Below are 16,924 nucleotides of genomic sequence, written 5' to 3'. Positions count from 1 at the left end.
GACCTAAAGTTAGAATGTGGTTACCGTGTGAGGCATACACATTTGAAAACTTCATGCTTCTAAAATCTTTTAAAATTAGTTTGATCTGCCACTTACTTTTCCATGTAAGGGGACCAAAAGGGGACCAAAGTCCCCTTTACTTCCTGATAGTGAGTACCAAGACCTTGATGAGCTTCAGTAGGATTTCTAAGCCACATATCTCACCAGGTTAACAGCGGTCTTAGTCCACAGGTTCTGCTCTGAAAACTCTTGCTTGCTCAGGCTCAGATATAAACCCAGAGAAGGGTTTGCTCCTGACTAGATAGTTGTCATAGACAGAATTGTTTTGACAGCACTGGATTGATCTGAGGTTTTGTGTTTTTAAAACCCAAGACCAACCTAAATTATGCATATCCCAGCAGGAGAAGGATGGATACCATGAATCCTCTGCAAAGTTGAGCACCCGGTTTCAAACAGCTGTGCAGCAGTGTTCTGCTTCCTGACTCCTCATGGGTCTGTCTGTGTGTGCAAACCTGAAATTTAGGGCCATGTCCTTTGGGGCTGAGGTTGCTTATTTGTAGCCAGGTCTCAACCCTAGTGTGCTTCCTCCTGAAACACTTAGTAGATGTGTTCCTGATGTGGTTTCTATAAAATGTGGGTGGTTTACCCTTAAGTCCCTCATTTGTTTATATTCCTGTAAGTTTTGTGGTGAAAGGTTCCTCTTTAAAAGGCACCACTACAATTAAACCAAATGGCTCCAAGAATACAAAGCCCTTCTCTCTTACAAGAACCTCTAAATTTAACTGTACACTGTCAATGCAGTGCTTTCAGTGTCTGCCATGCATCAGTCTCCACCCTGAACATCACCAATCCTTGTAAAGTAAGACTCCCTATTTCTGAAGTCACTGGCTGGCCTTTTACTCTTTTGTGATGTTTCATAATAAAGAGAATAGGAATGAATTAGTGTATATGTTAGAGATAAGGCAGAATGACAAGAATATAACTGTCTTAATTCACCTAGTCATGATTGTAGAAGAACGAGTACAAGAAAACTATTATTTTCTGTAATCTCCCTGAATGTTGTTCAATTATGTAGCAACTGATGGACAGATGTATGAAAAAGCTTGGTTTATTTTGTCAGCCTGTCAATTAAATGTCACTCCTGAGACACACCTTGAAGAATTTGTGGTTTGGGGTTTTTTTTCGATTTCTTGTTATAAATGTGTTTATAGATGCTACTACTGGCTCTTTAATCAGAAAGAAGGTGAGGGAAAAGAAAGGAAATTTGAAGAGGAGAGCTGAATTCTGAACCTAAAAACTTCATTTCTACAGAAAAGACATCTGACTGCCAGCATTCACCGTTACACTCTATGACCATCCAAACCATGAAAACGTTGTGGCTGAAGGTGCATTGCATTGGTATCTTAAACATGACAACTACAACCCCACAGTGAATAATCTGACTTCAGCAAAATCCCTGATTTACAAAGTCATCTTCTGTCTCTTTCTAGTGTAGTATTTACCCTTACTTTCTCCAACTTAGTAACTTTTGGAGCCATCTTTTGCAATTCTCAGCCATGTTTGACACATTCAATACTGGGAGCCTAATATAGCACTGCCAGCTTTGTGAAAGTACTTGGGAGGGGAGATGGGGGATACAAGAAGCATATCAGCATGAAGGAGGCTGCAGTAGGTGTACCCCTGCAAGCAGACATGGAAGAGCCCACACAAAAATGACAGTTTTGCTTGCCCAACTCTTGTTGAAGGTTGGGGGACCTTCTAAATGAAATAACAAGAAAAGTTACAACTAGGGCTGGTGCCATGCCAGATGTTGACTTGGGATCACACATTGTGCACAGCCACAGAAAAGGTTTATTCTCACCCCATCAGCTCCAAAATCACATCAGCAACAACTCTTATTAATATGCCTCAGTGATGAGCGTAGCAGCAAGAATTCTCCTCTCCTTGGGAGTGATGGCATCTATGAATTAATTTTAAAAGCACAGAAACAACAGCTCAACATCTCTTTACATTCTCTTCCCAAGGGAGACCATTCTTCCAGTTTGCCTCCACTAAAAGGCCCAGAAGAGTTTTTCATATCTGTCTTTTGGTTAGTGGGTCATATGTGTGAGTGCCAAAAGCAGTGCCAATGTCTCAGAAAACCAGTTCCCAGAAACTGAGGCTGCAGAGGTTGAGACAGTATTAAGGCAGAAGGTTACTGTTTTTTTTGTTAAGACTTGTCATTTGCAATATTGTCATCCACAAGCAGAGTAGGTAGAGCAGAGGGAAGGGCCAACTGGAGGACTGTCTCCCTAGTTGTGTATTTAGTGGCAGACCTTTGTGGGGAACATGTTGAATGCTTTTGTGGGCCAGCAGCAAAGAGATTTAGAGAAGCTCAGGATCAGGCAGCACAAGGGAATGAGTAGTGACACTACAGATGTAGCAGTACCAGATACAACACCTGGAAAACTCAAGGCCAGAAGCCACACCTGTGCAATTTTCATACACCTCCAACACATGAGCTCTGCTAATCTTCACCAGCATAAACCAGAAAAAGCAGCTTGGCATCAGACACAGACGTGTGAGACAGAGCCATGTGCTGCCTGCGGGTGGGCAACCGAAGTGTTGCATGGTGGAGACAGGACCATCTGTCAGATGGACACCTGAGGCAGATTCCCAGGAGAGGAGGTTGTCATCTGTCATGGCTAACAGGCAGCCTCCTGGACACAGTGCTCATTGGGAATACCTATCACTACTGGACCTCAGAAGTCTGGAAACACTGGAAAGAAGAGCTTCCTGGCTCTTTTCCTACAGACATTTCACAGTACTGTCTAGGGGAACAAATGCACTTTATGGAAGAAGAGAGGAGCAACTGATAGAATGGTCAATGTGTATGTGTTTTACAGTTTTAATGGTCAAGTTTTATGGCAGTATCCTATGCTAAAGATATCTCTCCGTATTTCCCAAACTAAATGAGTTTATTCCAGCAATATAATAACCACATCTGAATGCTTCTTGCTCAAACTCACAGAGAGAGATAAAAAGTGATAAGGACTTTCCAAGAACCTCAGAACCCCTTTGTTTGAATACATTTGGGACAAAACTTTTAAAATGTGCTACAGTCTAGCTTTGTTGACAACAAATCAACAGCAAACCCCAATGTATGGACACCCCAGGAATCATTTACTAAATACATCTTTATTAATAATAATTGCACAATTGAACATAAGTTTCTGCATTGACACAACATGATGGGATTACCTTAACTCATGGAGGTCTGATGTGCATGCACAATCCAAGCACAAGAACACCTCTATGTATTTTTAACAGTTTCTAACTTCCATCTCTAGAGAGACAGTTTCAAGGCTAGCTAAAACTTTAACACATATGTAAATTGTCAAAAATTGGATCTCCAAATCCCTTGCTAACCCTGAAAATATCTGCAAGTTCTGAATGGGATTTTCTAAAGCACGCCATGTTGGAAAACACTGCCCCAGCAAAAACTGTTCAAGAGCTTCACCTGGGTGTTTTCTGTGACATCTCAATTATTTAACACTTCTAAGAGCTGTTTCTAATCATGCAAAAGGATCCCACAATAAATTAATCAAAGGAGTGAAATTCTAAGTTGCCTAGGAAACATGGACAAGCCAACATCTAAAAATGTATCCTCCTGGTGACCAGCCCACCCCATAGCTCTCAAGAGAAACCCCACTCCTGCAACAACCAAAACTTTCATCTGCCAAAAGAGATGTCTGCAGCTTCCCTCCAGCTAACATTTCAGGAATATCACTGTCACCTTATGAAACAGCACAGTCACCTTTGCTTAGGTGATCTTCCACTTGTGAACAAGCAGGTGAAGGAATAATAGCTTCTAAATGTGGAGCATGGGGAAAAATCCTCACTTTGTCAGCCTTCTGGTACACTACAGAGCAGCAAGCAAAATTGCAAATAATCCTGAAAAGTGGGCAATACCTTGTAGCTTTCTGATGGCTGAGGTGAGAGAAAAGTGTGCATGCCATAAAGGCTGGTGGCAGGTGGGCAGCGGTAGGTTCTGCCCCGTCAAGCTGATCCTACAGCAAGGTGAGGCTAGACAGTCATGGCTTTGAACATCCCATCTAAGAAGAATTTATACTTTTTCTGATGCACATGCTACGCAATTGCCAGTTCTGACACATGCATAACACAATCCGTAGACACTTGCACTGTTTTTTAATTGGAAACACAATTAAAGATTTGTGTAGAGTACAGATTTGTGTTCCTACTGTAACTTCTTTTACAATGTAGCATTTGAACTGGCAGATCTGCCTTTTAAATATAATGATTCTGCAACACCTTCTATTTCCGATTTAACTAATAATCTTGGCTTTTACAGCAATACAACCAAGCTAACAATAAAATAATAACCCAGTTGTGCAACCCCAGTTCACTTTAGGCCTTGGCTGTGCACCAAGCTCTTCTCTGATTTCAGCAAAATCTGTAACTGGTAGAGTTATTATTAAGATTGAAAACACTACTAATAAATGCCCACTGTTACCATCACTTTCCCTCATTCTTGCTGCTGCTTCCCCTCTTGTACAGCAGAGACCAAGCTCCAAGGCACCACTGTCCCTTGGCACCGTACTTGTTGTATGTTACTGAGGGACTGTTTTCTACAAAGTGTTGTTCAACCACATCCGTAATGCAGGGGTAAAGATGAGAACTGAACCCGTCACTGACACCACCAGAAATAACCACAGGAAGATCCGATCCAGGACTTGAGCTACAAACTTCCAGTCTTGTACAACCTGGGAAGGACAGAGGGAGGATAAACATAAATAGGAACAGTGCCTTGTACTGTGTTGATACTGCTACATACATTTCAGCTCCCCAAATCTGGTTTTAAAATTAGACGTCTGTAGTACATGGTAGCCTAAAACTAACAGAGATCACATTTTTAACATTCATGGCTGCAAATCACTCAAACCCCCAAAGCAATTCCATGGTTCTATGCACATGGTCAAGAGACTCCCTCAGTCTGCACAAAAGCTTTTAGCTAAGTGCATATAGGAAAATTTACAGACTTAGCCTTGAGGATGGCTTTCTAGTGAACTGGACTTCTTACAGTGAGATCTGCATCTCCCTGTAAATGCCAGGATGAAGCTCGGGCACAGCACTTGGACACAGACATTGATTCCAGTACAAGCAGTTCGATTTACTTGTGTTTGCTTAAGTGAGTTGTTGACTCAGATTGGGTACACTCAGGAAGGGAATTTTGAATGGTGAGTGCTGGCACAACTATGCATACAGAAAAGTGCCATTTATTAAGGTGATTTAAGGAACCTTTTTATTAAAATTATTTAAGCTTCAAACAGGTATTAGTCATGGACAGTATGTGTTCACATACTATATGTTTATTTACTGTTCTTCTTTCTGCTGTAGTCCTCTCAGCACAGTTTAAACAAAGCCCTAGCTCTTGCTAGGAGGATGCAAACAGACGTTTTTCCAAATGCTGCCAGCTGCATTGCTCTACTGTCCTACCCTTGTATGAGATTCATTGCTTGCAAACACAGTAATTTGCTATTTTAAAAGCCAGGAGGCTCATTGAGAGGTGAAGGATAGTAGTTGGGAACTAATCTAAACAGGTGTTAGTGAAAATCTAGAAGATCTTCACTCAAAAAAGAGCAACTATGCAATGCACAGTATGTGTTAGGAGGCCAGGACTGACACCTGGCAAACGCCATAGAGCTTGCCTGTGAGCGTAAAACTTACTTTTTTGAGCACATGAGTTTAGAGGCTTCCAGATTTGTGTGTATCCCAAACTTACACAGGACAAGGTTATTCAAGTAAACCCAAACCAGGAATTCCTCCAGGAGAGGCTCCTAGAGTCTCTTGCATCTGCAAAGAGCAGGGACTCACAGAACAATATGCTTCTCCTTGAAGCTATGGGTTGTCTCAAAAAACATTTATCAAGGTCTGAGGAAGAATATGTCTCAGAGGAGAGCAGGAAGAAGAGGCAAAAGGAAAAGCATGAAGAAAAGGAAAGCGCTTGGAAGCCATTGCTACAAAGGAAAGTGTGATTCCCTCCTTGCCCTCCCTCCACCTACCTGTCTGATGAAATGCTCCTTTTTAACATGCCTGGAAATGTACCGAATGGAGTCTGCTGCCTTTTCCAGAAAGGCAATAACAATTTTTTCTCCGTCTTTTGCTTGCTTGTATTTCTGCTTCCCCAGAAACTTTGATTTCGAGGTAGCTCCCTTTTCTTCAGTCTCTGAGAATGAGTAGCGATCTACATGGGCCCTCATGCAGAGCAGACGAGGCAACTTCTGGAGAAAGAGCCTTTTGACCCAGGGTGCCATGGGATGGTAAGTTGCTGAGGATCGGTGGTGGACATTGATAACAAACACAGTCACGATGATAGAGAGGGTCACAAAAATCATGATAAAGAGCAGATACTCACCGATCAGAGGGATGACTTTGGAAGAAGAAGGGATTATTTCCTCAATCACTAAAAGGAAAACAGTGAGGGAGACTAGAACTGACGTTGACAATGAAAGCTTTTCACCTTCATCTGAAGGTAGGTAAAACACCAGGACAGTTAGAAAAGACAATCCCAGGCAAGGGATTATTAAGAAAAGAGTGTAAAATAATGGAAGGCGCCTCAATACAAAGGAGTAAGTGACAAATGGGTAAGAGTACAGCCCATCCTTCCTGTTGCCTTTCATACCTTTGGCGTTTAAGATCTCCCACTCCCCATTATCAAAGAAGTCTTTCCTGTCTACATTTTCATCCACTAAAATCAAGTCCACCATATTGCCATCATAGGTCCACGACCCAAACTTCATGGAGCAGTTCTGCCTGTCGAAGGGGAAGAAGGTCACATCCATTGTGCAGGAGCTCTTATAACTGGCCGGTGGTGTCCAGGTCACCACTCCATTGTACTTCACTACGGCTTTGGTCATCAGGGATCCCTCAAAACGTCCATCAGCACTGGAAGTTGGACAGGAAGAAACAGTACCAAGTTCAGGACTATGTTTGCCCCAGTCGTACCCCATTTCAGCTCTGTTTTCTATCCCTCACCTGAAGCACAAGGTGCACAACATTCACACAGCCTAAAGAAGCAGCCTTCTGACAGCACACACAAGCCTCACAGTAGCTGACATGCCTTGCCCAAGCTCTGGCCCAAGCCCAAAACAAGGAGCCACACTACTTACTTTTCAAACAAAACTATGTCAGGAAGCCACAGAGACTCAGAGGGGACCCGGATAGCAGTGATCCCACCATATTGATCTGGATTCCAAGAGAGCTTGTGGTCGATCCATTCCTATAACAAAACAGCAGAGTTCTCTGCCCACTCATAAGCAGCAGCCTCTTTCCTCAGCCCCGCATGTGCCTCAACAACTGCACGCACAGCACAGCAGGCAGAACCTGCTATGAGGCTGCTCAGCTGCAGAGAGGGTACGAGACAGGCATGGCTGGGAGGTGTTGATCCCCACAGGCTCTGCTCCTCCAGACACAGGTGAGACCCAAGAACCCATCCCTAGGCTAGCAACCTCAAAGCCAGCACTCCTGGAGAGCACTTGACTCTCACTTCACTCAGCACCCTGCACAGCCCACCTGAGAGTAGTCTAGAATGAAGGAGACACTTCCTTTTAGTGCAGCAGCTTTCCTTCCTTCTGAGAACCAGCCCAAGCTGGTTTTGGTTGGCACAAACCCCATGGAAGACCCCAAGGACCCTAGGTGATGTGGGTACTAGCACTCAAATGACTAAGAGGTGGCCTTAATTCACTTTTCAGTGGAGACCTGGCTTTTTCAGTAAATGGAATACAACACCTAATATCTGTACACCATCCTTGCAAAAAAAAAAAAATTGGTCTTTCATCAGAAAGACCTGCAGACTGTTGCAGAAAAAATAATATGATGTTATTGTAAAGTATTTGGTTACAAAAGCAGGGAGAATCCTCTCCATTTTCATCACGTTGAACTCTAGAATAACTTTGTCTCTTTTTTTGGATTTTCAGATAGAGATGTCATAACAAAGTGGCTCCAACAACCTGGAGATTTCCACAGAAAGGCAATGGAAAATCAGCTCTCTGATCCTTGTTCATTATTGATGAGGATATTTATTTGCCCACAGAAATAGCAGCAATGTCATACAAGAGCTGAAGACTGTGGTCAATACCAAGAAGTGGAAGATGAACCAGTTTCCATTAAGCTGCAGCACTAAGAGATCTCCAGGGATGCAGAGGTCTCAGCCTTCACTGGGCTGGTGCCAGTCATTTCCTCCGTGACTTAAAGATGAACCAAAAAAGCAATATTATCTATTAATTCTCCATATGGTTCCCTTCTTATTTCTTTGACTCCACACGCTTTTCACAGCTATACTAGAGAGATTTGTTATTGTTCAGGTGTGGAAAGAGAGGAGGGGCCATTGCTGCTCATAGCCTCAGAATCAGGGACAGAGTACACCACTTTTAGCATGATCTTTTCTCTGAAGATGGTTTTCTAACAGATGTCTCCAGAAGCCTAGGCTGTTAAGTGGTCACAGTCTCACCTATGTCCTGGACACTTCCTGTAATAGGTACAAGGGGGCTTAGGCTGGAAACATACATCATGCAAGGGGATGGTCAGGGCCTAGCAGCAACCAACACAGTCATCTTGTAGCCTCCTAACGCAAGAGCAGCAAATACCCTGTGAGCCACCTGGAGATAGAATCATCCCTCTGGAGTTGAACTGGAGCAGCCTCTTGGCCTGGGCGATTTGCTCCATTTGCAACACTCCTCACTTTCTCCCTACTCTGCATTGATTTCTCTCCCAGCTAAAGTGCTCTTTCGTGTCTGCAAGGCAAATGGTTGTTTCTTCTTACTAGAGCAGAAAATAGGTTGAGTGCAGACTTGGAAGATGAGCAGTTTAAAACAGGAATCTCCCTGTGGGCTGTGCTGACACAAACCATAGCATCAGATGCATAAGGCTCTTTCCACTCTTCTCCATTTTTCCAAGCTGCTCCAGACATTGCAATCGCTCTCTCTTCCTCCAGTTCTACCAAATTTCCATTTCTGTGCTGTCATTGAAGAGTTTAACCCACTGCTAGTGGAACAAAAAACACGAGACTCAGATTCCTGACCCTTGCTAGCAGGGGGTCATAGCTTGCCTGAATCCAGACACTTTCTCAGCAACCACTAAAGGCTTCTCTGAACCTTGTGTGTCAGCCCGCTTGTGTATCAAATCCCACCATCTTGAGCACCAGGATGTTTGAGGTTAACAAAAAAAGAAAAAGAAAATGCTTGTGTTTTAGGTTTGCTTGTCCAAGAAAATTAAGACTCTTGCTGAGAAATTATGAAGGTGATCAGCAGAAATCAGCATGGATTCACTAACAGTAAATCATGCTTGACCAACCTAATTGCTCTCTGTGATTAAACAACTCCCTGGATGGACAAGAGAGAGCACTGGATATTGTCTACCTTGATTACAGCAAGGCTTTCAACACTGTCTCTCTCAGAACATTCTTGTAGGCAAACTCAGGATGTTTGGACTAGATGAGTGAACAGTGAGGTAGGTTGAGACCTGGCAGAATGGCAGATCCCAAAGAGCTAGTAATCAGTGTCACTGGTGGTGTCCCCCAGGGTTCCATACTGGGCCCAGTGTTGTTTAACTTATTCACCAATGACTTGGATGAAGGCACAGATGCCTTCTCAGCATGACACAAAGTTCAGAGGAGTGGTCAATACCCCAGAGGGACGTGCAGCCCTTCAGACGGACCTTGACAAGCTGGAGGAATGGGAGGAGAAGAAACATCTGAAATTCAACAAAGGCAAGTCTAGGATCCTGCACCTGGGGAAGAACAACCACAGTGGACCTTGACAAGCTGGAGGAATGGGAGGAGAAGAAACATCTGAAATTCAACAAAGGCAAGTCTAGGATCCTGCACCTGGGGAAGAACAACCACAGTCACCAGCCCAGGCTGGGGGTGACCTGCTGGGAAGCAGCTCTGTGGAGAAGCACCTGGGGGTCCTGGTGGACAACAAGCTGTCCATGAGCCAGCAGTGTGTCCTGGGGGCCAAGAAGGCCAGCAGGATCCGGGAGTGCATTAGGGAGAGCATTGCCAGGAGGTCAAGGGAGGTGATCCTGTCCCTCTGCTCAGTACATCTGGAGTTCTACTCAGCACATCTAGTGAGGCAGATCTGGAGCTCTGTGTCCAGTTCTGGGCCCCTCAGGACAGAGAAAACATGGACAAAGCCAAGTCCAGCAGAGGGTAACAAAGATGATGCGGGGACTGGATCATCCCTCTTACAAGGGAAAACTGAGGGAGCTGGGCCTACATGAACACACAACTTCCACAGCAGGACAGCTGGGTCAGGCACAGGTATTTAGTGCTCACCCTGAGCTCCTGAGGGCACTTATACATGTGAAAACCACAGCCAGCGCCTCATTTTCCACTCCCTGTGCATTACCTTGGGTCTTGATGCTCTCAGCTCATTAGATGGAGAAGTGGTATTAGAAATGGTAACAACTCCAGAGAGCCCAACTCTGGGAAATCACAGTCCTGGGTTTCCCTGAGCTGCCCTAGCTGAAATCTGAGGATTCCAAAGGCTTCCAGAGAAATCAGTGTGTCTACAGTGCACAGGGCTTGGACCTGCAGGTGAAGGTGGGTGCTACAGCCTGCAGGAGAGTGGGTTGGAAAGGGGAGAGGACAGATGAGGGCCGATGAGTTCTGCTGTCTGCCCAAGTGGATACTCAAAGAGAGACAAGATGTGGCCTTGTGCACAAAAGGGGCTCTATAATTGCAGCTAAAGGTGGGGAAATCATAATACTGCAGATAATTCAGGGCAGGTTCCCAGCAGTTGTATTTGGACCAGAGAGAAATTTCTCCAGCAAAAGGGGAAAATCCTGTCTTCCCCACAGTGAGGGAAAGGCTGAGTTTCTCCCTCTTCAAGGGAGAGATCATCTTTACATGCAATATCCATATTGGTTTTAGGGGTCTTGCTCCAGCCAGAATCTCACACTCACTGCAGTAGTACAGTACCCAGACTGAGACAAAAATTGAGTCACATTTCTCATCCACCAGCCCAGTGACCCCCAAGAACCTTTCCTCATGGCATGATTTCAAGTACGGTTTGTTTTTTATGTCCTCTGCCCAGGATCAGCTGACATCTTTACAGATACTCACAAGGCCGAGAGACTTAAAATAATTGTCACAAGGTCAATAAACTGCTGCAATGTAACCTAAACCAAAAACAGTGTTCTTCAGGAGTGAAGAAGAAAGGAGACTTAACAGTTCAACTTGCACCTTTCCATCATTTGTAAAATCACCATCTGTTCCAGAAGCAATTATGATAGAGATCTGATCAATTTGCTACAGCTTTTAATGGGAAAAGGTCTGTGGGGTGTGTGTGCGTGTGTGTAACATACTGGCCTCTTCTTTCTCTTTACATATGCTGAGCAATGAAGAAATCTATCCGAGGCACCACTCTTGGCTCAGACAAGGGAGACAATACTTGTGTGACCTCTAAGTATGAGACAGGACAGTCCCTCAGGGCACATACAACATCCCAGGGACAGCCACTGCCATACCAGCTGTGCTGCTTCCCTGAAATAAATACTGGCTTGAGCACACAGCTGGGGTGCAGGTCAGAAGAGGGTACCCTATGTCCTAAAGGCCTACTCGCCTGCCTTTCCGTCTCTATACATAGGCTGAAGGGAGAAGAGTGAAGAAAAACTTCAGGTTAGGTATCTTGGTGCTGGCCACTCAGCATCATGAAATGGGATGGATGGCACAGTGGGCAGCAAACTGAGATGGCTACTCAGCTCAGCAGTTCCCATGGGGTCTGATGTGGTCTAATTTACCTGTTTCAGCCACACGTTGGTTGTCATCAGCTGATTCTTCTCATCCTAGAGTGAGACAGGGAGAGAGGATTGTAATACCAAAGCAGCCATTAGAAACAGATCCAACCTGCTGAGTCCAACCCTGCGCCAAGATGAGGAGATCCCTATGGTCCTGTTTCCCCTTGGGCTTGAGCTCTTCAGTCACCACTGAGGGAAAGCGACTGACTTTCTAGGTGCTGTCCCTGCTATCTTTGGGAGCCTCTGAGGCTGGAAAACTGAGGTCTGGTATTTCACAGGAGCTCAAAGGAATCATATGCCAAAGACCCAGGATGCAGCCAGGGCTCAGACAGCAAGTGGTATCAGGTCACATATGCTTGTGGGCTCATAGGATGGCTCATCTCCCCACACTGCTCAGCCTGGAGGGAGTTTGGGAAGATACAAGCTGAAACATTGTCCTAAATACATAAATAAAGCATAAAATTAGAGTGTGCCTTCCACAGCACAAGGGGACGTTACCAGGGGCTGGGGGATGTAAGGAGCACACTCTTGTGTGGGTACCTCTGGGCATTGTGCAAATTCCACCGTGCACTGCAGCAGAAAGAGAAGGGAAAATTTCCACAAGGGAAGAAACACAGGATTAGCTATGTTGCCTCTAGAGTTTTATCTTAGTGACCAGCTGGGTTAAGACTTGAACTATCTTTGGCATTAATGCTAGCTTGCTTGGAATGAGTAACATCCAGCCAGCTCTTACTCTTCCTCAGTCCTCTCCTGTAGATGTCCTGTCATTAAATTGCAACATAGATGTCAAGAACTGTCTGGCATGGGTTGTTTGATCAAAACCTTACGGAAATTAGGCCATATTCCCTAAGAACAATAGGGAAAAAAGGACCTTCAGGTTTCCTTCAAAACAAATGAGTCCTACAGTCCATGCTGTGGGTGGAGGGGAACGGGGCGGGGAGAAGGTTGTATCACCAGCTGCATTTCATGCTCAGTGTTTTGCTGCCCAACCATCACTGTGCATTTCTTGGGTCAGGAGGCAAAAGCTAATTACATTACCAGTCCTCCCAGGTGGAGGCATAACTATCTATAAAAGTGGTGCTTTACTAACACAACACTTACCACATCCACGAGCTGTGATATCTTTAACCCAAAAAGGACTTTGATGGTGTCGTTGGAGTTTTCCACAGGGCGGACCCATTTCTGATAGCCTTCAAATAAGTGCTTGAGGAGCGCATCCTCATTTTCAGCAACTGAACTGAAGGCATTCACATCTGGAAGAGAGCAACACAGAGTGAAGGCATTGCCAGAAAGCAGACATGGAGAATGCCATGACCTGAAAATGTGAAACAGAGCAATGATGTGAGGAAAATTCACCTCTACGCAGGTCTTGTCTTGTACAGCAAATTCTGCAGGAATTCAGATGCACAGACTCTCAGTAGAACCAGGGCAAGTGAATGGAAAGGCATGATAGCCCAAGCCCAACTCACATTAAAAAAAATCATCAGAGCAGTGATGACTTTGTACCAGGTTTATGTTTTCTATGGACTTTTTGCCAAAGCAAAAAGAGCCCATCGGGCAGCAGTAGGAGCTGGATGATGCAGTCAGAACTAGATCTGCCAGGCAAGCACAGAGACATCATGGCCTGTACCTGCATGACTTGTGACTCCCACAATCACTGACACCATTCTCCCCCTTCTACTTGCTATCATGAAGGGGGAAGGGCAGACCATCCATCCTTTCCCAAACTTCAGCCCACTCCCTGTGATGTTGAGGTTCTGACATGATCTCCATCTCTTCCCTTGTGCACATACACAGCAACCAAGGATGAGAAGGATCTTATCTCTCCTCAAAGCCACCACAGAGGAAAAAAGACTGGCCCCACACAACAGGGATCACAGCCAATATTGTTGTGTCAGCAGTCAAAAGGGACCTCACAGGACACTGTCCAGGGCCCAGCTTGTGCCTTGACAGCCCCAGGATGAGCAGAACATCTGTGCCTGGATTGCCAAGCAGTAGGTGTGAGCGGGGCCTGCAGGCCCATGGATCTGCAGTGCCAGGATCTGACAGTGGGAGAACCCTAGAGGGCACAGTCAATATGCTCACACATCATGTGCATCAAATATCAGAGTTAAGGCAGCCCCCAGAAGGGTCCCTGTACAACATGGAGAAAAAGGGCATTCAAACACAGCAGCCCTTCCAGAGAGAAAACTGGAGGCAGACGATCATGCGCTGCCTCTACATGGAGGAAAGGAAGTGACCACAGACCACTATCTCTGCCCACGTCCCCTTCCCCAGCAGCTGCTGCCCATCTGAGCATGACAGGCTGCGCAGCCTCCTCCACCTTGGTCAGGGTCTGTCTGAGGCTGCAGACAGGGCTACACCCACAGCAAGCAACACAGCTGAAGAACTGCCCAAATCAAAAACCTGATCTCACAACAGTTTTCCATGGGACAAAACCATTCTTTAATGCTCTCTGGATTCTCTAAGGATAGTACAAGGTACAAGCAACACTGTCATCCCCACTTCCAGACAGAGCAAGATACTATTCCTCTTTGAAGGAGCTATAAACTCTGAAACCTAGTGCTTGCACTCACAAAATAACAACTTTACTGTCAGATGTTCTAGCACAAGCTGTGTTTGTCCTCTGCATCTGAAATACAGGTCAGGTGGGGTTACCAAGCCCTGGGCAGGCAGAGGCTGCCTGATCAGAGGGACCTTTCACACTCATTTCTACCTGTTCCATCCCAGAGCCAGGCATAGCTGATGAAGCTGTCAGCACAGTTTACAGCGGTCCTCTATAGGGCCACATTGTCTTGTCACTTTGTCACAAGCCCAGGTCTGCTATTTCCAGAAATGCCCCTTCTGCTTGTTCCAGGGTTTATTCTCATGGCAGAGCTGACCCTAGCTCCTCCACAGCAAATAATGGACAGAGTCTGCGATCTGTTCTAGGAAACTAGATTGGTTGCCCAAACATGGCAGATGAGTATTGCATCTGCAAGCAAAGGAAGAGAAAGAACACATTTCTCCCCCCTCACTACTCACAGCCTCAGAGGTCCAACCCCTTGACTGCAAGAGTCTTTGCAGAGCCTCTATCTCCTAGACATTTTGCTTTCCCTTTAGGAGATTCATAGGGGTGTATGGTTGTTAAAAACAAGAAATTTAACAGAAAAGCCCGTGAATAGAAAAATCCATAACCCCAAAATATGCACAATCAAAACCAGCTCTGTCTTACTGTCAGAATACAGTGCTCTGTTTTCACTTGAGTATGACATTCTGCACACATATATGCAGCCACACACCCTCTGTGTCCGCGGGTATGTATGACTCCCCCCCCAAAAGAAAACGGTGCCATTTTACAGCCCACATCTCACATAAAATTCAGGTACCTAATGCTCCAAGGGGGTATAGAAGACAGGTGGTAAAGCTGGGTTTGGGGCTGGATATGTTGAATCTCATCTGCTGAGGAAGCCACAAAAAAGTGAAAAATACTTGAGGAGTCTCACAGGGAAGAAAGAAGGAAGAAGATTGCTGCCTTTTTAAGACAGCCTCAGTACTTGCACAAAGACAGTTTAAAAGCAGAAGTTATTAATGAGAAATAAGAAATATTATGTGGGAAAATAGCCTAACAGTTCCTTTGACCAAGCCCCACTTTATGGTTAAGCTAGATAAACCCATGGAGAAAATATTGAACAAAGTAGTACTGCCTTTGAAAAAAAGAAGAGAAGCAGTCATAGGACAGATACATCCCTGAATCTACCATATGATGGACTGAGAGGCAAAACCTGGGGAGCTCCCCGGCAGGTTAACATGCATTCAAGTATTCAAGCACTGTCTGCCATCTCCCCACTTCCCCAGTTTCCTGTCTCTCTCTGTGATCTGCCCAAGTAGCAGTTCCCCAGGTGCAGGACAGGAGTTCTGGGGCAGAAAGTCTGCTAAACAAATGTGCAAAACACCCCAATAAGTACAAACAAGACACTTAACTTTTTATCAGTTTACCTGAAGCATCTCAGGTTTTCTCTTGGCGACAGAAATTCTCCCTTAATTCCCTTTAGCAGCTAGAAGTCAAGCTTAGGATTTTTTGTTAATTTCTAGCCAGTAATTGCCCCACCACCAGTTATTAAAACCTAGTTGTCAAACTGACCATGGTTGCAACACAAAGGCAGCAACTGATACAACCCTCTTCTGCTACTCACACGGTGTTTAAAGGATGACCAAGGGAAGCCAGCATGCACCGTATTCCAGAAAGCAGCAGCTAACCGGCCAACAGAAAAAAAAACTTGAACACCTGCAGCTCAGCTTGGAAGAAGAAGAAGAAGAGGAAGAAATCACACCTACCTGAGCGGCTCAGACACAGCACAGTGAGCACTAGGCAAAGCATGGGCACCACCGTGGCTTTTCCTTTAAATCTGATCTTCTGTTTTCATTAGCAAATCGGTCTCATCTTTGCAGGGGACTCAAACAATCTAGTTAAAAATCGAAGTAGGCAGTTGAGTCGGCAAGGCAAGGCAGCACCTTCCTTGCCTTATCTTGCCCTCATTATGACGCTTGGTACATCACACTTCATTGATTTTCAGTCAGCTGTCATATCCCGTAAGCCTTAAACAAGGCTCTGGGTCCTAAACTCTGACTGATCTCCTTGTGGCAGAATTTACATGGCTACAAGCACTGCGGTCTAGGAGTATGCGAGAGGAAAGTCTTTTAAGGAGGAAAAATATATTTTGTGCTACTGCTGATTACAGCTGGGAAAAAAAAAAAAAACGGGCCGCAGTTCAGACCCAAAGATAAATCAGATGCCTTAAAGATTATCTGTTTGTTCCAGCTGTATCAGTTGTAGAGGCAGACTCCCTACGGACTTAACTTAGCTTATTCCATGCTACACGTGAAATGGAATATAAAAGTGTAGAGCTTTTATATTCCATACAAATATGGAGCTATAAAATTGATTTGGGGTAAGAAGTAAGTGGAAAAACAATGCTGATTTCTAAATTTATATCTCATACATAAAACATCACAGGCAGCAGCACAGAAGTGCTTGCACAGTACTGTTAAGCACTGGCACAGCTTAACAGAGAATGCTGCCCTGGGGTCTTGTGTTTAGCAATGGGAGTGAGGATTATTTAGCCAGTTTCTCTGTAGTCAGACCTCT

At 44.9% G+C, this 16,924-nt stretch overlaps 1 protein-coding gene across 1 annotated transcript; it reads right to left on the bottom strand.

Annotated features, from left to right (window-relative positions):
- Positions 1–4,503: 4,503 nt before the first annotated feature.
- CHRNB3 (cholinergic receptor nicotinic beta 3 subunit) lies at positions 4,504–16,231 on the bottom strand. The gene is made up of 6 exons (XM_005423591.2): positions 16,114–16,231; positions 12,898–13,049; positions 11,800–11,844; positions 7,170–7,279; positions 6,063–6,945; positions 4,504–4,763 (listed from the first exon to the last, which is right to left on the bottom strand). The coding sequence occupies exons 1-6, from the start codon at positions 16,154–16,156 to the stop codon at positions 4,629–4,631; spliced, it is 1,368 nt and encodes a 455-aa protein (XP_005423648.1). The 5' UTR covers positions 16,157–16,231; the 3' UTR covers positions 4,504–4,628.
- Positions 16,232–16,924: the final 693 nt, after the last annotated feature.

Source organism: Geospiza fortis, unplaced genomic scaffold (genome assembly GCF_000277835.1).
Source record: "Geospiza fortis unplaced genomic scaffold, GeoFor_1.0 scaffold167, whole genome shotgun sequence".
NCBI lineage: Eukaryota > Metazoa > Chordata > Aves > Passeriformes > Thraupidae > Geospiza > Geospiza fortis.
Note: the sequence above shows the minus strand (reverse complement) of the source record. Positions and strands in the feature narration are given on the sequence as shown.